We start from the raw sequence: 21,107 nt of genomic DNA, 5'->3' as shown, positions 1-21,107 counted from the left end.
TGACATGTTATCAAATACAGAATAGTACATTTTTAAATAAAATGGGATTAGTTTAGAGTTAATAGGGTTTACTAGAAATTACTTTCAGCATGCATTTTTTCTCATTTTTGCATGAATCTTTGTGGTGAAAAAAAAATCCAATTACAAAATAATTGGATTTTTAGAAAAAACGCTTGCGCAAAAATTGGAATTAAGGATGCCTGCAGGCAAGAATTTAAAAATGTTACATGCATGCTACTGCATGACAATGATAATTCATGGAAAAGGCCATAATAAAACATACATGATACTACTTCAAGTCTTTCCTCTTGATTTTTTTTCTCAACTGGTTTAGTGCTCAAGTGTTTCTGTACCAATTTTCTGTCATCCCTTTTACAGGGTCCTCCTGGACGAGCAGGCTTTCTGGTAACTGTCTTTTTAACAGTTTTTGTGTGTTTGTATATACAGTATTTGAAAGTGTAAGTAGCAATTACTGCATTGCTGACCTTTCTCCCTACTTTATACTGTGTTGTGTAATTTAGATTTTTAAATGAATGTATTGAACATAAGTAAACTAAGACTATCCACGTTCAGTGTAGTAGCTATTTCAGTGTCAGTTGCTAGATGACATAGTGAGACTCAAACCTGCTCTGGAGATATAGATTTGTGGTTGTGGCCAGACTGGAATAGGGCTTTGGTTGCAACAGCTCAATGTGGCTGTGACCAGGCAGGCAGGTTCAGCACAAAGCAGTTATAAAGCTAATACTAGCTGCAGTAACAAGGTAAACAGCATAGAATTAGCACCAGTATTTCTAACTTGTTTATAGAGGTTCCATTTACCTAGTTCTGTCTGTTTCACATTAGTAATATTAGCTATTCCTGCTTCTAGACCTCATCAGAAAGCCAATGTGGGCACTTTGCAATTAACTCAACTGAAATATTGTTATACAGTCATGTAATGGACTGAAAAAGTCTGTGTTGATGATTTTCAGACAAAGCTGTTTGACAGGTTTAATTTCACAATTACAGCTCTAATTAATAAAAATATATTTCACACATAGCAGCAGAAATCATGTATGTTTCATCTGCATTCTCCGATTGACAGTAACTGACATTTAGGCTCAGCATCTGACCTCATTAATAATTTTTATCTCTGCACAAAGTCACAGTACTTATTTAAATCAATTTATATTTATTAGCTGTAAACTTTTTTAAACAATAGCCAACAAAGCATTTATTCATAGATTCCAAGTTTTACAGCTAAAATCCTCTGGAGTAATGCAGCTGTTCTCATAGTGAGTCGTGAGCTCCATCAGTTCTTTTAAAACAATTTTTTTTTAAATGCAAAAATCAAGCTTACTTTACCTAAATTAAAACACTCTGGTAATGTATGCAGAGAAATCCATGGTAAAATAAATACTCTTTAATAGACAAAATTAGACAAAATCCCCTGTGAAACATATTTATAGGAAAATCCCAACAATCTCAATGAGGCATTTGGTTTTACACAGCTCTATTAAGGACTCACCTATGCATTTCAAGTGGTTTGGACCTGGGTTTTGACTAGGCCATTTGAAAACCTGGATTCTTTTATTTTGTGCTTCAGATCATTGTCCCGTAGTATGACCCAATTTACACCAACTTTTAGCTAATATTTGGCGAATATTTGCTTGTAGAATACTCTGATATAGAGAGGAGTTTATTGGCAACTCAATGAGTGCAAGGTGGCCAGGTCATGTGGCTGCCGAATAAACCCAAATCCTCACCCCGTCACTGCCGTGCTTGGAAGTGGGTATGAGGTGTTTCTGCAGCAATGCTGTTTTGTGTTGTGTGCCAACATGCCCTCTGAAGAGGAGGCAGAGCCTGAAGAGTTGAAAGAACCTTTTTCCATATCGTTGGTGGAGGTTTCTGAGGTAGATAAGAGCTACTCTGTGGCAAGTCACCAGGTGGGGATTAGATTCCCCCTGAGATAGTGAAGACTCTGGACATTTTCACTCTGTCTTGGTTGACACGCCTGTTCAGTGTTGCGTGGAGGACAGATATAGTGCCTGCAGACTGGCAAACAGGGGTGGTGGTCCCCATTTTTAAAAAAGTGGAGTGGAGGACCAGTGTGATTTTCATGGACAGGATATCTAGGTGCAGCCGAGGGGAGGAGAGTGTCCGGTTTGGGGACATCAGAATCTCCTCTGCATTTTTGCAGATGATGTGGTTCTGTTGGCTTCATCAGAATGTAACTAACAGAACCTTCAGGTTTGGAATAAGACACTAACCAAAGTTACGGTGTTTAAGTGTCTTGGGGTGTTGCTCAAAGAGTAAGTTTAAAAGGGATTGTGAGATTGACAGGTAGATTGGTGCAGCATCAGCAATAATGGACATGTCATACCGAACCGTTGTGGTAAAGAGCTTTCAGTTTACCAGTCAATCCATGTTCCAGCCCTCACCTATGGACATAAGTTTTGGGTAATGACTGTCAGAATAAGATCACAAATACAAGCAGCCAAGTTTCCTTTGAAGGGTCTCAAATTCCAACCAGAGCAGCTGGAAATCATTGCTAGGGAGAAGGATTTCTGGAAATCTTTATTGAACCTTCACTACAACCTGACTCAGAATAAGGGATAAGATAATGAACTAAGATAATGAATGGATGGATGGATGGATGGATAGTTTTGGCCTGTAGGATCTGAGTTGTAGCTCTTGGGCTTCTTGTAGTTCTCTGAGCATTGCTCGGTCTGACCACTCGGTGTGTGTCTTGGGACTAACACTCCTAGGAGGATTGGCAACTGTCTTAAATCCTGTCCATTTGTGAATAATCTTACTCACTGTAGAATGTTAAACTCCAAATTGTTTGGAAATGTTTTTATAACCTTATTCAGATTGATGTGCTTCTCTGAGACAATTGCCTTAATGCTCCAGACCAGCAAACTGACAAAACTAATACTTTTAAAGAGAAAACCTGTTGATGATCAGTTACCCAAGAGCTGATGATTAGCAGCACCTGGCTACCTCCTACCTACCCTCTGGCCTACCCTCCTCAATTCTATGCATGTTTTTTTTTCTTTTTTTGCTTCATTTTTGTTGAATAAATGGTTGCATGGTGAAAATGTTTTGTTATTGTTTGTCTGATGTTCTATTTGTCCAATAGTGAGACCCACTATGATCATATGATTTTTATGCTTTTATCCAAAATAAAACAAAGAGGGTTCTAACTTTTGACCATGACTACACCATCTATCAAGCTGCAGGAAATCATGTTCAGTCTGTTTGCAAGAGGATTTGGTTTTTGAAAGAAGAATGAAAACCCCGCAGCTATTTCAGAATAATAGCTTTCAATAATCATAGGAAAGACACCTTACTTAGTTAAGCTTACAGTGTGCAGTATCTCTATAAATCCTACTAACAAACACACACTCAAAAAACAAATAGCAAAAAAGAAAATCTGGCTCATGACTGTGCATGCATAGTTTTTAGGTTGGGACATCAGGGTTAGGTGTAGGTACTGACAAACATGGTTAGTGTTAGTGAAAAACTAGGATTTGCCCTAAAATCACTGTTTCCTTGTGACCACAGGATATTAGCAAAAGCAGTTTTCTTTCAAACTAGACTTAAATGTACATCTCCTGCGGCAAAATGTTCAAATTTTTGGTCTAAATACTAGATGATGTTTGTATGTTCACTATAGTTGATAGTTTTTTTGCAAATGGTAATAAGTATCTTTTGGTCAACTTAGTCTGTTGCTGCAAACTAACTATATAGTCATATTTTATATGGACAGTCTCCATAGAGCTGTTAAAGCCAGAGATGTGCATTGAATTGCAAACAAGACTGTTATCTAAGTTATTGTAACACAACTCAGGTATAATGTTATATGCAGGCATCCATTATATCTTCTGCTTGTCCAGTGTTGGGTCATGGTAGAAGTAGGTGTAGAATGTCTTTCCAGAAGGTCATTCTGCAGGATTACAAGATATTCCCAGGTCAGATGAGATATATTTCTCCAGAGTGTTCTGGGTCTACCCGAGGTCTCCTACCACCCAAATGTGCCTAGAACCCCTGCAGTGGAACGGTCAAACTACTTCCACTGGCCAAGACTTACGGTGACTTGGGACCTTTGCCTTGTGGCTTAGCTTCCTCTTTACCACAATGATTCAGTACAATGTCTGCAATCTGCCTGTCAGTCTCACATTTTACCCTCCATTTAATTTATTCCCTTGGGGCAGTGAGTCATGTAACTTGAAGGGGGCAATCCACCATTTATTGGAGAACCATGGTCTCAGGCTTGGAGAAGCTGACTTCTATCCCAGTTGCTTCACACTCTGCTGCAAACTGTCCCATTGCATGCTGATGGTCACAGACTCATCGAGCCAACAGAATAACATCAACCTGGACATTCGCCTACCCTCAGCTTTGCTTTAATATTCTGTCCAGAGAAATTCTAAACAGGGTTTGTGATGACACTAAGGGTCTTAAGTTTAACCTTCTTAATGGCCCATTCCTTCTGAACTTGCATTGATCAATAGAGTGACAAATGAAGTAGGGGATATCCTGGCAGAATGGTGAGTGCAATGTGCTTCCACACAATATTTCTAGCAAAATCAACAAATTCGCTCTAAGAAACGCAAAGGCTGCTATTTTTAATACTAACACATAGAGACCTTGGAAACCTGCTGCATGCAATACCCATGCATGAGTTTTCACTTACAGTATTTTAAGGACATCACCTATAACCTCCCCCATCTCTAACACTGGTTAAATCACTCTTTTGTCTCTCTTTCCTCTTTTCACACCTTTTTGCGTACAACTATGTCTGCTGTGACTGATCCCATGGCTTAAAAGGACAAGCAGGGGACAAGGTATGTTTAGAGTATGAGCTGCTATACAACAAAAAATATTCTACTTTTTCATTATTTGTAAACGTTGTGACTTTAGGCATCACATATATGGTCAACAGAATCTGTATGCATCAGCCCAAGTAGGATGAGTTGTAGAAAAATGTGATACAGTGTGTAGTGACCAGTTATAATAATATGACCATCTGTCTAATTTTGAGTAGGTCCCACTTTTGCTGCCTAAAGAGCCTTGTCCTGTTGAGGCATGGACTTCACCAGACCTCTGAAAGTATGCTGTTTTATCTGGCACCAAGCCGTCAGTAGCAGATCCTTGAAGTCCATTACAGATGTACAGTAGCTGTTCAGAATTGCTGCACTTAGCAGGCTAACAGCCAGTTGTCAGATGGTTTCCAGCTAGTTATTAGCCAGCTTTCTTCCAACCCCTTCTCCAGATGCCAGATAGGAGGTGTATACATTCTAAAGTAACCACACCTATTTGAGCCCTATTCATGCAATTCTAGGGCACTATCAGAGCTTAGCTCACAAAACAGATGGAGCAGCCTAAAGCTGCTGCATGCACTGCATGCTACATTCATGCTCGTGTCCTGTCGGATGGGGGACGTCACACTGAATGTCAACCCCCCGTGATGATGTAACAAACTCAGAACTGCCTTGTTACGGCCCCTAAAGCACTTTCTTACAATCATTGCAAAGCTGTTTTCATCTGCCAGGTGATTAGTGTGTGATGATCAGAACATTTTGTCCAAAAGGATGATTGTACTGTAGCACTTTGTTTTTCTATCAGTGATCTGCTTTGTGAACATTAACACTATGAATCCAGGTTCGGTTCTATGTGTGTGTTTCAACACAGGCTACACTCAGCAGCAGAGCAGAGGTGGAGGTATGGCCATGTTTATTTGTGCTGAATGTAATCACAATGAAATCATCAGAAAACAAGGCTTTATTTCTCAGATTTACTGCTTTGTCCCGTTACCACTGCTCCCTCTCTTATTCTGTCTCTGCTCTGCTCAGCCACTGTCTTTCACTACGTCCCGGACACCCACCACATAGTTTTTAAAAACTATGTCGAAGCCCTGCGGTAGTCCACGGGTCCACTGGTTGTGTGAGCTCCAAAACAGGAGCTCACATATCTAAACCTGGGCTTCTCTTATTAAAACCTATTCCATCTGGCTCTGTAATTGAAACGGTGTACTGAAAGAAATCACTGCTTTTATGTGTTCATGTTGCTGTTACTGGATGCTATGTGTTTCATTTTCACTCTGGCTTTATGTGGACAGCTACCCCCCATAAATGATCTCTCCATTCATTTAGCTTTTCGCTGCTATGCACATTCTATAAGGAAGTGAAGCTTCCTATAGCTTTTGTTTCTGTTTGTGCGGCTTTTGTCAAATGTAACTCACAAGAAACAAGAAACTTCCCCTTTCCTGTCGGAGATACCTGCTCACCTTTGCCACGCCTCAGTGCTACCTCCACAGAGGAAATGCCACTGTTGCCGGGGTAGATGCAGCTGTAGGCTGGGGAAGCTGAAGACATGTCTGACAAACTTTCCAGTAGACTTGTTTGATGAGTTTTTTCCCCTCCCAGCACTTACTGGAGCCTGTCAGTGCTGGTTGGTATTTGTCTTTGGCCCAGAGGAGATGTTCCCGCCCCATGTTCCCTGTTTTCCTCGTCACCAGTTTTCCTTGGGGACTTAGTCATGATTCTGGTGAATTTGCTTTGCTTTGCTTAATAGGTACAATTTTATTCCTAAACAAACTCATGAATGCTAGGCTCAACAGAACTATGGCTCTTGGTCAACCTGGCTACAGTACTGAAAAGAAAACAGGGATTGTTCTTGTTCTCCCGTATTCATGATGAAAAATACGCTGTTCTTGCGTAACAGAGGGCTTTTTTATATATTATTAAACTATTTTTCCAAAATCCCTTAAATGAGTGGAATGATACTATCTTTTTAACCTTCATGAGGCTTGTTTTAAAGTGAGTTTTTGAACTTTACCATGAAAATCACCTCTTCTGATTTACTGTATTCTTTTTCAGAGGGACAACAGTATTGAATATTGTAGGTAGTGAGGCTGCAGAATTATCAACAAGATAACAAGGGTGACAGTGTTAGCAGCGACTGTGGCGCAGGAAGGTAGAGCAGTTGTCCACCAATCTCGCAGTTGTTGGTTGAATCCCCGGCTATACACAGGTCAAAATGTCTAAGTGCAAGACACTGAATCCCAACATAATTGCTCCTGGTGAGTGTTGGTGAGTTACATAGCAGCTCCCCTATCGCTTTATGAGTGTGTGTGTGTGATCGTGAGTGCAAATAGGTGAATGAGAAGCACTGTAAAGTGCTTTGAGGGCCAATAGGTAGAAAACTGCCATATAAGTGCAGAACATTTACAATAATCAAATTGTATGGGAGTAAAGTTAAGGTGGCAACTCTCCAATCCAATGGCAACTCTTGTATGTCAGGACAAAGAGTGAGTGGGTTTATTTACATTTTGGGAAAAAACAATTGAATCTGATAATGACATAATTGCAGTGCTGAAGCACTTACTGTCAGCATCTATATGAAATGTAAAAAAATGAAATATGTCACCCACTGTATGACTTTATCTGTACTAATTAATACATCTAATCAGTTCAGAAAAATCTGAACATTCAATCGAAAACTGAATGGGAATTGGGGAGGGTACACAATAACAATGAAAGTGTTTTTTGAGTTTTCCAGTTTGGGTATAACAAGCTAAGGGTAAGGCTCTCAAATGAGTTGTAACTATGTTTATGTGTAGTGTTTATTGGTAAGTTTGAGTGGAAGAGTGCAGCTGATCCTGCACCTCGGCCTGCACTTCGAGGAACATGATAACTGTTGACTCATTGAGACTGAGAAATTCTTCCTGCTGCAGCCAAGTTTCAGTAGGACAAAATAAATCCAAATGATTATTGCTTTTCAAGTCATTTACTAGTGGAGATTTAGACGAGAGACATCTGATTTAATAATCCACATTTAATTGTTTTGGGTTTTTGTTGTGTAAGAGGTGTGATCTCAACTTTGATTAGGTTTTTATGATTCACTCATGTTCATTTTTGGTATATATAATTTAGTTGGTCGAGCAACAGACACAGGTATACATATTCAGGAGTTTGCATAGGACACTGCAGAGAGGCGTGTAGGACTGGATCACAGCATCCTAGGCTGATCTCTAGATTGTCATACTTTGGGTTGTCTGATAAAACCAGCCGTACTTCTAGATAGGAGGGCTGCACCATCTAAAGTAGGATGGATGCCATCTCTCCTATTCAGCCTATGTTTTCCACAAAAAGGTGTCTAATTGTTACAGTTGATGTTTTGGCACATCAATTCAACAGTGGCTTTAGTGGTCTGCAACTTACCTTCTGTGTGAATAATAATCTTACTGTATTAACATTTATCCTTAGCCATGAGTTTCAAATATGATTTAACGTCACCCACTCTGGCCACAGGAAAACATGTGACTGTGGTCGCTGGAGTCTCTAACTTCACATTTCTGACTATGGAGCTGCCAGTGATCAGAGTTGGGTGTGTCCCTAAGTGGGGTAAATTTATTGGAAATGTGAACCAGCTGGTGATGAGCATTAGATCCATTATGAACCTTCGTCCAGCTGGCCTGGCTTTCCGTTTGCTCGGGAACTGTTTGGGGGCAGCTAACAGGGGCTGCGCTAGGTTGGTCTGCACCAGGTACGAGGGAACTAGCTTGCTTATTTTACATGGTGCAGAGCCACAATTCCAACTCCATCAGCTTCACCTCCAATGCTGCAAAAACCTTATGCAGAGGAAAAGCTAAACATAACTGCTAAGCTAGCGAAGCTAAGATAGGTTAAATTTAGTTATTTAGTTCACCTTAGCTTGTTATATGTTTTAGAAGAGCAAGTACTTATGCGTATGTAAGTGTATGTAATGTCTCAAGCAGTAATCCTTGCGCAGAAAGGTCACTTATTTAAAGAAAATAAAAGCTACAGTTAATCAGTGAACAGTAGTAACAATCCAACACAGTGTGTAGAAACAGGAATTGACACAATGCACTTAAACCAGGAAGGGCTTCAACCAGCACTACTGCCCAATCAAAGAAAGTCCCAAGCGCTAAATCCTTTGAACTGTTTTGTCTGAAAGCACCTAATATTATGGCTAAAAATGCAGTATCCAAAATATAAATAATGACACTAATAGTGTCATTATTTATATAAGTGCCATACAAAGAGGGATATAAATGTACCCTGTAGCTTGTAAAACATGGAAATAAATTTGTTGTCTTTTTAACGCCAACTGGTGTTATGACCCTGATTTCATCATATTACATGGATAGATCTCCTTATAGCAAACAGATGTTTATATGTAAAAACTCCTGTGCTGATTTGTTTCTTCTAATCTCTAGAGGTGACAGAGAAATTAACAGGAATCACTGCTCCATTTTACCTTTTAGTTATGTTTTTTCTGTCTTTGTCTGTCCATAGGGAGCACCAGGTGAGCCAGGTCTGTCTATTATTGGACCAAGAGGACCTCCTGTAAGTTTCTACACCTCACTGAGACACTCAGTAGCTCTTTTATTTTGAGCCTCTGCTACCTAATTGGATACCAATTTTTCTTTTACTATCTACCATTTTAGGTTTTTACCTCTGCTTAACAGATCTGATTCTTAGACACCAATCGACTTTTTTTTTGCATATTATTATCGTTATTATTATCCTGTTGTTGTTGAAAAACACTTCCAACCATTATAAAGTTGCCCTGTCTTGTGTCTGTCAAGTGGACTAAACAATTGGAGAATCGTGTTTTTAAAGGCTTTTGTCGTACCGGGCTAAGGTTTATGCCAGGCCTGCCAAACAGTCGTTAATAATAATTGTATATTAATTGCAGAGTTAGTGAAAACAACAGCATTGTTTAAAAAAGCTGAAACTGTGATTTGGCCATAAACTGAATCATTACGCATGTTTATTAGGAAGCAGAAACAACTCCACCCTGGACCAAATGCAGAATGTTGTTTACCCTGGCAACTGGTTTTAAGGCTTTGGATGATTTTTGTCCAAATTCTTGGAATATAAATGAGTACTTTTTTCTCAATTTTTATCTGTCAGGAGGGCATATGCATCGCATATGAAGTACTTAACCAGTTAATTTTTTTATAAATTGATGTTTATAGAACCCATATTATAGTTTGGATTTATCAATTTGTTGTGCTTGAGGGCTAGTTTTTTCAGATATCAGAAGAACTTGGAACATGTACATAAAAATACATTTCTACATGTGTAATGACAATAAAGAATCTAATCTAATCTAAAGGGGAAAAAAATTCAAGTTTTCGAGTGAAAAGCTCCCAGCATCTTCATTTTTCATAGCACAGACTTTAAATATGGGCAGCAAAATGTTTAATGTTTGTTCATTGTTTACTTGTCATAAACTGTTGGGAGAGGGTCAAAAAAACTAAAGGAAAAGTTGTGTAATGAAAAAAAAAGATCAGGAATTAATTTTTTTTCTCATTACACAACTTTTCCTTTAGTTTTTTTACCCTCTCCCAACAGTTTATACACACAGACATATATGGATCAGGAATGAGGTGGTTTGGACATGTTCAGAAGAGAAACTGTGAATATATCGGTAGAAGGATGCTGAGGTTGGAGCTGCCAGTTGGTTGGTGTGAGAGAAAAGGTTGCAGAGGACAGGGTTAGATGGAGGCACATGATTCGCTGTGGAGACTCCTGAAAGGGAACAGCCCAAAGGAAAGAAGAAGAAGAATATATATATATATATATATATATATATATATATATATATATATATATATATATATATATATATATATATATATATATATATATATATATATTTACACACCTGGTGGTTCTTAAAAATTAGTTGAAGTAGTTAATTTTGAGCAGCCCCGTATCATGACTGGAAACAAAAAGGATTGTGTTGTGGAACACAATCGTAACCATAAAAAGTTGGAACCTTTCACATGTTAAGTACTTTTAGACTTTTCATTCATGTTAAGCAGCAAAGTTCCTTCTAGATCAACTCCTAGATTACTTTAACACTTTGGGATCCCTGACTATGCCAACATAATCAAATCAAGAATGTTATTGGTTAACATAAACAACTTTAAGTGCATTACGTTAATGTAAAATCAAACATTTAAAAAAATAGCTCAAGACTGAGCTTTTAGGAAGATCAAGCCTCCTAAAAAAAATAGATTATCAGCAAAATGAAACGGACAACCACACACTAAATACATTCACTTCCTCCCACTATTCATCCACCCCCATTACATTGGAACTCTGTTGTTTCTCTTTAGGGTCAACCTGGAACAAGAGGATTTCCAGGATTTCCAGTAAGTCAGGACACTGGTTGACATTGTAAATGTAACTGCTGAAAAACACTTGACTAAAGAACATTTAAAGTACACAAAATCATTTGCTGTTAACAAGGAAGCACAAATAACCAACGATCTGAACCAAAACCTACACATCAGTGTACAGTATATATAATTTTGGCATATACTGGACAAAGTACAAACACAGTGGAGTATAGAGTATATTCCCATCCCTGGCATATAATTACATGGCAGTTGTGTTCATACACAGCTCTGTCAAAGCGTGCATTCACTTTAAACTGGACAAGGATTAGGTGGCACAGTATTTTAATAGCAGCCAAAAAACTATGTGAATAAAGTAGAATATTGGAAACAAACTGTGAGTGTAAAAGTGTTCTGCATTTACAAAAATCAGATGGCCAAAACCCATGATGTGTGGGAAAAAATACCAGACTGAGACACTTGTATTGATATTAATGCTGCAGAGCTGAGGTTCAGTGTCAACAGATGGTTGGACATTATGCACAACATTTGTAACTGTAAACATTTTGTGCAGTGCAAACATAAGAGTATCAAAAAGTTTGCACTCGTGGCTGATAACACCAGCAACATGTAATTGTTATTCCACATAGTTTCTGTTAAGTAATATATTGTTAAAGACGCACAACGAATGTGAAGTTTCACGTTAAATGTAGTAATGTAGAGAAGATAAATGTTTTTCCAGCTTTTTTGTGCAAAGTGTAGCAGTGTCATTGTTTCTTCTCTCAAAAGTCAAAGCTGTTTATATTTTCTATTTAATTGTATATTGAAAGAACAGCACAGTGAATAAAATCATCATATTTTGGCTGCATATTTGAGTTATTAAAAATGTGGTAAATTTTGTGAAACAGGCCAAAAATGTAATTTCATGTTCATCTCAGGCCTTTTAATCAATTCAAATTGAAACTGCATCCTAGTATCATTATCGGCAAACATGGGATTGCTTGGCGTACAGAAGACTGTATTGTGATAAAACCTGCCATTTATACATACATATATATAAATTGTGTGGTGCAATACTTATCTCTATTTTTAATCAAACATACCCTTTTTTTATAGGGTCCAATTGGGCTGGATGGCAAACCTGTGAGTTTCCTATAACAAAAAAGTGAAATAACTGAGTAATGGTGGTGGCGTGATCCCACTTTCTAAATAATGATGATAACTATGCTAAGAATGATTTTGTAATGTCATTATTGTTATTTTATTGACATTTTTTTTATTATTATTATAGGATGGGACTAAACATATTATAAAATATATTTTTAATAATTATTTTCCAAAATATAAGTACAGGTTCTGTATCTGCTTTGATTGATGCTGTTATTTTATGATATGCATTGATTTCTGCTGTTACGCAGGGGCAAAACGGACCAAAAGGAGACATGGTGAGTGTGTTTTAAACATACCTGGATTATAACACACTTTTGTAAAGTTGTAAAGATGGGAGGTTATGTTGTAGCTTTATGATGGCTGTGTTTCCGTGGTTGTGTGTAACCCCACTGCTCACTAGTGCATGTGGCTGCCCTCTTTCAGAAGAAGAGAACAAAAAATCACATTAGTCACTTTAACATATTAATGCATGAATTGACAAAGACTGCTCTGTCACAGAGCTCAGCGCAGTAACATCAAGATATCGTTTTGCAGTGCACCTGTGTGCACGGCTCAGGAAAGGTAGACAATGTGAAGTTCAAGTAAAAAAAGTTTAAAGCGCTGGTCATTAAGTTGTTTAATTTACTTTAACTTGGCAGAGTGAATTTGAAACCGAATTCAAAGATTCCTATTTGAAGGCACATTTTACATGTTGTAAAACTAGTCTGGGGGTTGTCACTGCACTCCTTTGCAGTAAATCCAGATCTCAGTAGACAGGCCAAACTCCAAATAAAATTACTGCATGCTGGCTCACTTTGAGCAGTGCTCATATTTGAGATAAGTCTTTTAAATGAGACCTGGGCCTGATTTAGTGAAGCGATTCATGTCTTACTTATAAATTAAAAATGTGGTATATTATGAAATGTGTAAACGTGTAACATAAGTATGATTGGAAATGTATTGGAGTCAAAAATTTAAAATAATTACAATTAGATGTAGTGAAGTAAAAGTCAAAGTAGCCATGACTTTGGCACCACTGATTTTGATTGTCAGGGTTCAGTTTCCGGGCATCTTCTAAATATATCCAGTGTGGGCCCTTAGGAAGGGCCCCTAATACTAACTGCCTAATTGGGTACTAATGGGAATATGAAACACAAGGCTCACACCGGCTCAAATGTCACTTAAATCAACTTGTTGTGGAACTATAACCTAACTTATTCAGAATTGGGCTACTGGAACGACAATAATTCAACTTTATTTATATGGCGCCAATTCACAACAAAGTCATCTCAAGTCAAGACTATAAAGATGTATAGAGAGAACCCAACGATTTCCCCTTAAACAAGCCATAGGCAACAGTGGAGAGGAAAAACTCCCTTTAACAGAAGAAACCTCCAGCAGAACCAGGCTCAGGGTGGACGACCATCTGCCTTGACCGGCTGAGGTGAGTGAAAACTCAAGAGAAATGAAAAGAGCAACAAAAGCAACAACAAAACATCGGGCAGGTTGGTTGGACCAGTAGCTGCACGCTGGATAACACACAGCTCCAAAGCCCGGGGACACCTACAGAAAGGGACAGAGGGAGGGGGACAGAGAAGGAGACAGAGAAGGAGAAAGACAACTACTGGAGAAAAAAATACACAGAGTTAATGTCATACAGTGGTTGATAATTGTGGGGTGAGAGGAGAGGAGAGAGGTGGAAAGGAGTTCAGTGAATTCGGGGGTTGGGTCTCCCAGCAGTCTAAGCCTAGAGCAGCATGGAGCCTGACAATTCCGAGCTTTATATGTAAGAAGCAGGGTTTTAAATTCTATTCTAGATTTAATGGGAAGCCAGTGGACAGAAGCTAGTGAAGGTGAAATATGATCTCTCTTGCTAGTTCCAGTCAGCACTCTTGCTGCAGCATTTTGGATTAATTGCAGGCTCTTTAGGGAGTTAGTGGGGCATCCTGAAAGTAGGGAATTACAGTAGTCCAACCTAGAAGTAACAAATGCATGGACTAGTTTTTTGGCATCACTTTGAGACAGGATGCTACTAATTTTGGCAATGTTCCGTAGGTGGAAGAAGGTTCTAGAGATTTGTGTTATATGTGAGTTAAAGGACAGATCCTGATCAAAAATAACTCCAAGGTTCCTGGCAGTAGTACTGGAGGCCAGACTTATGCCATCTAGAGTAACAATATGGTTGGACATCATATTTCTGAGATTTTTGGGTCCAAATACTATGACTTCAGTTTTTTCTGAGTTTAGAAGTAAACAAATGATGGGACATCCAGGCCTTTATGTCTTGTAGGCTTGAAGCTTTATTAACTGATTATTGTCATCTGGTTCTATAGATAAATATAGCTGGGTATCATCAGCATAGCAGTGGAAATTTATTGAATGTTTTCTAATAATGTTGCCTAAAGGAGACATATATAAAGTAAAAAGTATTGGTCCTAACACAGAGCCTTGTGGAACTCCATAGCTAACCTTTGGGTGCATGGAGGATTCATTATTAACATGAACAAATTGAAATCTATCAGACAGATAAGATTTAAACCAACCTAGTTCAGTTCCTTTAATCCCAATTGCATGTTCCAGTCTCTGTAATAAAATGTTGTAAACAATGGTATCAAATGCAGCACTAAGATCTAACAGAACAAGTATAGAGACTAGTCCATTATCTGAGGCCATGAGAAGATGGTTGGTGACTTTTACCAGTGCTGTTTCTGTACTATGATGAACTCTAAATCCTGACTGAAAGTCTTTATACAAATTATTACTGTACAGGTGGTCACATAGTTGTTTTGAAACTACTTTGTCAAGAATTTTAGAAAAAAAAGGGGAATTTGGATATTAATCTGTAATTGGTTAAAACACCTGGGTTTTTTAAGTAGTGGTTTAATTTCAGCTACCTTATAGGCCTGTGGTACATAGCCTGTTTCTAAAGATAGATTGATGATATCTAATACGAACGTATCTATTAAGGGTAAAGCTTCCTTGAGAAGCTTAGTTGGAATAGGGTCTAGCAGACAGGTTGCTCAGTTCTGCTGGTGTGTGTAGCCCATGTTCAGACCTGAAACTGCACAACTCTCAGCTCTTTCCCATAAATGTCTTGCTCTTGTTCCAGTAGCCCACTTTCTATCAGGTTGCCCATGTTCCCCAACACGTTATTTGGACCTTGTTGACCTGGACTGTTTGACTCTTGTGTTCTGAACTCTCACTGCCTGAGGGAATCAAATCCCCAACCCTCCTATACCAGCTCTCCAGGTGCATATAAGATGTGAAAACAATTCCTTTTACAACAACCAACAAGCTGATATACACCACAGCAACCTTGATCCTTGAGGTGCTTGGCTCCATAACATGGAGAAAGAGGGTTAAGGCCAAGATCAATTAGCCAGCTATTGAATTTGTAGTAAGGCATTATAAGGAAGTTGTACCTAAGAAATAATAATAATAATACATTTTATTTAACTGGAGACTGAACAATACTTGAAAAGCATAGAAGGACGTATCACAACAATAACCACAAAGACCACAGCAAACATCCTGAACAAGATCTATAACCATCACAATGGCATATATCTAAGAGAAGGTCCTAACTATGAAGAGCTGGACAGCACCGGGCTTGTCATGATCCATGCCTACTGGTTAAAGAAGCCAACTTCAATTTATGAGAGAAATGAACCAGCTACTAATGGATGAAACCCACCCCGAATGGTTAACTGAAGACTGGACAGTCCTGATCCTGAGGGACCACCAGAAGGTAGCTGTCTCATCCAATTATTGCCCAAATACCTGCTTTGCGCAACATGAAAGTTCCTGTCAGGCTAAGATGAGCAGGCACATGGGTCAATACATGAGCGGTACCCAGAAAGGAATTGGTAGTAAGAGCAGAAGAACAAACCACCAACTACTGGTAGATAAAGCAAAGACACAAGGCTTCAAGACCAGATGTACCAACCTGTACACTACCTGGGTTAACTACAAGAGTGTTTACAACTCAATGCCTCAGACATGGATCCTGGAATGCTTGCTACTGTATAACATCAATGGGGTTATGGAAAACAACCCTTGAGGCCAACTTCAATCCAATTGCACAAGTCAACATTAAGTGCAGCATTTACCAAAGAGATGATATGTCTCCGATGCTGTTCTGCATTGGGCTGAACCCTTTCAATCAGATCATCACTAAGAGTCTTTATGGATACTGGATACAGAATGGGGCAACCATCAGCCATCCCCTTTACATAATGCCAAAAGTGAACGAGACATCAACTTACTGATCCACACCTCTTCTGTCTAAAGCCAGGACAATGAAATGTCATTTGGACTGGATAATTGCATTCAAATGTGTGCTGTGAAGACAAATACTTATGGACTGTTAATGTATAGGTTGTGAACATAATTGCAGTTATGTTGAATTTAGACTTAGGTTGATGTGTCAGTGTATAATAGAGCATTAGGGTGACATGAATAAAAAAATAGTATTTTGACTATTTTTATTTATTTATTTGTCCTTTCGGCTTATCCCGTGAGTTCAGGCTCGCCACAGCGGATCATTGTCTGCATGTTGATTTGGCACAGTTTATTTTTTAGTTTCGCTGCTAGTTTCCCAATGGATTAGATTCTGGCAAGCTTTAGCACCAGCAGCTAGTCTTTTGGTCTACTTTGAATGTTTTTTAAACCATAAAAACTTTCAAACTGCACATCCATTTCCTCTCTTGGGCACATATTCTCCAGATGCATCTCTGGTTTCACTTTTTTCATCTTCCTTCTTTTTTTCAGCTAAAGCGATGTAGGAATGTTTTGTCATATTGCTGCAGCAAGCCATTAAATGAAAATGCCAAATAAATAAGAAGAGAGTGGTGGACATTCGTTTTGTGGTTACAGTCTTTATTCAGGTGGCTTTAGTAATGATCTTTGGGTCTGATGCATAAGTCTTTTTTCAATCAACCCATTGTTGAGCTCTGACATATGCATTGAACAAAGGATCTGATAAAGTCACTTTGCCCATTAAATGCAATTAAAATGTATATAATAGACTTGTGAAACAGCTAATTTATCTGTTTGATTGATAACTTCACATTATTTGTGTGATTCAGGTTATTTGGGGGGATATGTATTTAATCTTGTTGAATGCTTTGTTCATTGTTCATTTTCTTTACCACTAGTTCATAGCCACTAACAAGTTTTTCTCCTGGTTTTTAGGGGCAGCGTGGTCCTAAAGGACTGTCAGTAAGTTTGTGAAGACTGATATGTGAAATATCAACCTGCTATTTTTCTTTTAAGTGTAAGTGTATAAGCAATCCCTTAATTCCTGTTTTACTTTCAAGGGGGAACCTGGACCCAAAGGGGAGAAGGTGAGACATGGTTTGCACTGGTTTCTTGGAATTCGTTCATCGCATTGAATTCATGTGGTTACTGACTGATCAGTTTACCATTATCAGTAGGGAAATAAGCATTCATATACTTAAAAGTACTGTTAAAGTTGGTCTCTAGCATTGAACCTTTATAATGTCATCAGACACAAAGGAGAAAAAAAACAGAAAACAAAAAAGAATGAAAGTAGCATCTTTTTACTCCTGACGTGATCACTCATGTCTTTCAAAAATAATTCTGATGTAAATCTGTACCCACCAAGTGCAAGATGAATGAACCCCAATGATACCACTATGACATCAGAAGACTAAGCTCCCAAAAACATCTTCTGAAGTCAGAGAACATGACATGTTTTTGATTGCTAAAATCTTTGGACCCTTTAAATGTTAAACTTGATTATAACAATATTGGGCAATTAATAGGTGAAAGCAACCATTATTTCTTCTATTATTGTTACTTTTGAGTTTAACTTTGTTTGTTCTCTCCAGGGTGTATGTGGAGACTACACACACCGGGTAAGAAAATAGATTAACTATTCTATGTCCTTTATTGTGGAAGCTTTTAATAGTGCATGCAATATTAATGTTATTATTTTAACAAAAGTTTTATCTGTAATTTATTGGTGATAACATTGCATTTTACATTGTCTCACAGTTTGTAATTCAGAAAAGAACAGTTTAGTTAGAGGAGGAAAGGAGAAACTGAAAAATCGGGACAGTCATTTAGCTCTATGGAGTTTTGCTAGCTCTGAAAACTGGGCAATTTCCTCCAGCTTCCAGAGCATATAGTCTGCTATGATAAAGCCTTTTAGTGTGGGTGACAGGAATAAGGATTATTTCATACTCTAGCCAAGCTACTTAGGTGTAGTATAAGGTCCCCTGAATACATTTCGGTTTTAAAATGACAAAACCAAAACTGGGAAACAGGTTTGTTTCCTGTTTTTATTTGACATTATAAATTGTTTTAAAATATTTATTTATTTTTTGTTGTTGTTGTGGTTTGGAATTTCAAATCACATGTACATGTAGTTTATTTTGAATTTCCACGAGACTAGCTTATGCAGGTTTATATAAAGCATGCTGTGTCTGTGAAAGATATGCATGGCCACTGGCAAAGGTTGGTGCTATGCTGGTTAAGTTGTTAAACTTTACTAAATGCACTTTGAGTCACCAGCTTGTGAGAATGAGTGTGTTGGCTCATGTAAAAACAGACGTATCATGTAGCATGTACAGTTCACATAAAGGCTAAAAGCCAATTAGCAGTTGTTAGCACGAGCCTGTTTTTGCCAACGAGAGAGATACTGTAACAGAATCAGCTTTAGTTGGAGAACCATGTTAACACGCGCAAGGAAATTAGCTTCTGGTTGCTGGTACCTCTCAAGGACAGTTTCAAAGTAAATTCAAGTAGGTAAGTAAATTAAGTCCAGACAGGTAAATTAACAGAAATTACAGAGGAAACATGTTGTTGGAGGTTGTGTACAGTACAGCACGGATAGCAGCAATGTAGCAGTTAAGCATGAGGTCAGATGTTATGTTGTGATGTGTGATGACCTTAGGAGTAAGAGGTGGCGTTCTTTACCTGCTTCCTGGCTCTCAATATGTAAAAGGCCTTGAGAGTGGGCAGGAGAAAACCCATAATTCTTTCTGCACTTCTGACTCTCTCTGTTCATTCCCTGTTTGGTGGCTGCTACACACCTGTCTGTAATAGTTAAAGACTCAATGATTGCATTGTATAAATGAATAAACAGCTCATATTGTAGATTGAATTTTCTCAGCTGCTGCAGGAAGTACATCCTCTGCTGAGCTTTACTGAGGATAGTTGATGTTGATGATATTCTCCCTCCTTGAGAGATGGTAGACTCCACCTGAAATCTATTGTGATCCCCCAGCACCAGCCAATCAACCTCTCATCACTATGCATCTCGAATGAGGCCAATAACCACTCTGTCATCCAGAAAATTTAGGAGCTTGACAGTGGAGTCACTGGGGGTGATGTTTTTTGTTGAGAGGAAGAGGAGCAGAGGGGAGACTACACATCCCTGAATACCAGTTTGCCATGGGCAGAATATAACGTTTCCCATCTTTACCCGCTGTGTCCTGTTGGTCAGGAAGCTGGTGAACCACTGACAGATGGACGTGGATACAAACAGCAGGGAGAGTTTATAGAATAAGATTTCTAAACCAAACACCAAGCTAAAATCCACCAACAACAGCTGTGCATATGTCTCAGAGCTGTGGAGGTGTTCTAGAATGTGATGTGGTCCCATGTTAACTGAATCATCTGCTGACCTGTTTGCCCTGTTGTATAACTTACTGGATTTCTGTTTCAACTGATCTAATTAAATCAAGATCAACGGCTTTCGGGTTTGTGACTTCAGGGGTCACCCCAGCAGAACGTATTCGGCATGTTAATTTAGCATGCGTTTTTACTCTGGATGCCCATCCTGCTGCACCCCACCCTTTAGGCCTGACACCAAGGTGGCCCTTGATGGCTGGGTGGGGCCACACCTGGTTGGGTGGGATTCGATCCCACGGCATTATGCATCCCAACCCGATGGTCTACTCATTGAGTCATCAACTAATCCAATTAAATATAGTCTGACAGACCACATAATGAAAACAACCACATTCCACACTTAGCATACAAGTTATATATGTTGAGGTAAGAAGGAGTAGTGAATACTTATTTTGGAAATATGTGAGCTATGTCAAATGTAGGCAGGTTGCATACAATTTGTTCCACATGGTGTCAGTGGGGATATGTACTGTAACTGTCTAGGATTTGTACCTGAACTGCCCTCTGCTAAACTTTTATCTGATAATACTGGTCATCTCAACAGAAGCGACGTATTGTACAGCACCGTGCTGGACAGTTAGCCACAGTAAGTCTAAATGTGCACTGTAACTATACGTCTGTACTCTCTTTGAGACAAAACTGGTACCCTCCTCTGCTCTGCTGCAATCTAGGGGTCTGGTTTAATGGTACTGGGGACACGGATGCATCCAAATTCTAAATGAGGGATACTTGATTTGCCACCAATAAACTTTGACAGTATTCACTGTAAATTGAAATGCATTTACAATATTCTGAAATAAAGGGGTAATAAGGTACATCATAGGTTCCCTTTGCCACTCCAGGCCCACAGTTTCGTCTGCAGGTGCCTCTTATTTGTTTTCCCGTTTTCTTGCTTTTCACATTCATGTTCTGTTTCTCTTTTTCCTCCTTATCCCTCCCCTCTTCTTACCTTGTTTTCCTAATTTTACCATTTCCTTTTTCTGGCCTCCCGGTGACCTTTGCCGTGTGACCTTTTTGCACTGTTGGCCTCCTGTGCTATGTGACTACCCCCAGCAGATGTTGCCCATCACTGTGCGAAACATGCCCTCAATAAGCCCTCTAATTTTAAAACGCCTCAAGGTACAATTCTCTCTACTCCCTACTTCTCTAATTCTTTGCT

At 38.8% G+C, this 21,107-nt stretch overlaps 1 protein-coding gene across 29 annotated transcripts in view; it reads left to right on the top strand.

Annotated features, from left to right (window-relative positions):
• col13a1 (collagen, type XIII, alpha 1) overlaps nucleotides 1-21,107 on the top strand; it is a 136,909-nt gene that overhangs the window by 36,053 nt on the left and 79,749 nt on the right. For 18 of the 29 annotated variants that reach the window (XR_010910659.1, XR_010910639.1, XM_067475347.1 and 15 more), the window contains exons 4-12: nucleotides 9,306-9,356; nucleotides 11,141-11,176; nucleotides 12,257-12,283; nucleotides 12,559-12,585; nucleotides 17,483-17,509; nucleotides 17,608-17,634; nucleotides 18,142-18,168; nucleotides 20,493-20,534; nucleotides 21,002-21,067. Coding sequence is in view for 27 of the 29 variants with exons in the window: in XM_067475347.1 (XP_067331448.1) it covers nucleotides 9,306-9,356; nucleotides 11,141-11,176; nucleotides 12,257-12,283; nucleotides 12,559-12,585; nucleotides 17,483-17,509; nucleotides 17,608-17,634; nucleotides 18,142-18,168; nucleotides 20,493-20,534; nucleotides 21,002-21,067 (330 nt within the window). In the remaining 2 variants the exon portion in view is untranslated. The remainder of the gene's footprint in view (nucleotides 1-9,305; nucleotides 9,357-11,140; nucleotides 11,177-12,256; nucleotides 12,284-12,558; nucleotides 12,586-17,482; nucleotides 17,510-17,607; nucleotides 17,635-18,141; nucleotides 18,169-20,492; nucleotides 20,535-21,001; nucleotides 21,068-21,107) is intronic. The other 11 variants (XM_067475300.1, XM_067475281.1, XM_067475371.1 and 8 more) reach the window with 6 other exon arrangements.

Source organism: Channa argus, chromosome 1 (genome assembly GCF_033026475.1).
Source record: "Channa argus isolate prfri chromosome 1, Channa argus male v1.0, whole genome shotgun sequence".
Lineage (NCBI taxonomy): Eukaryota > Metazoa > Chordata > Actinopteri > Anabantiformes > Channidae > Channa > Channa argus.
This window is presented reverse-complemented; position numbering and strand designations above follow the sequence as displayed.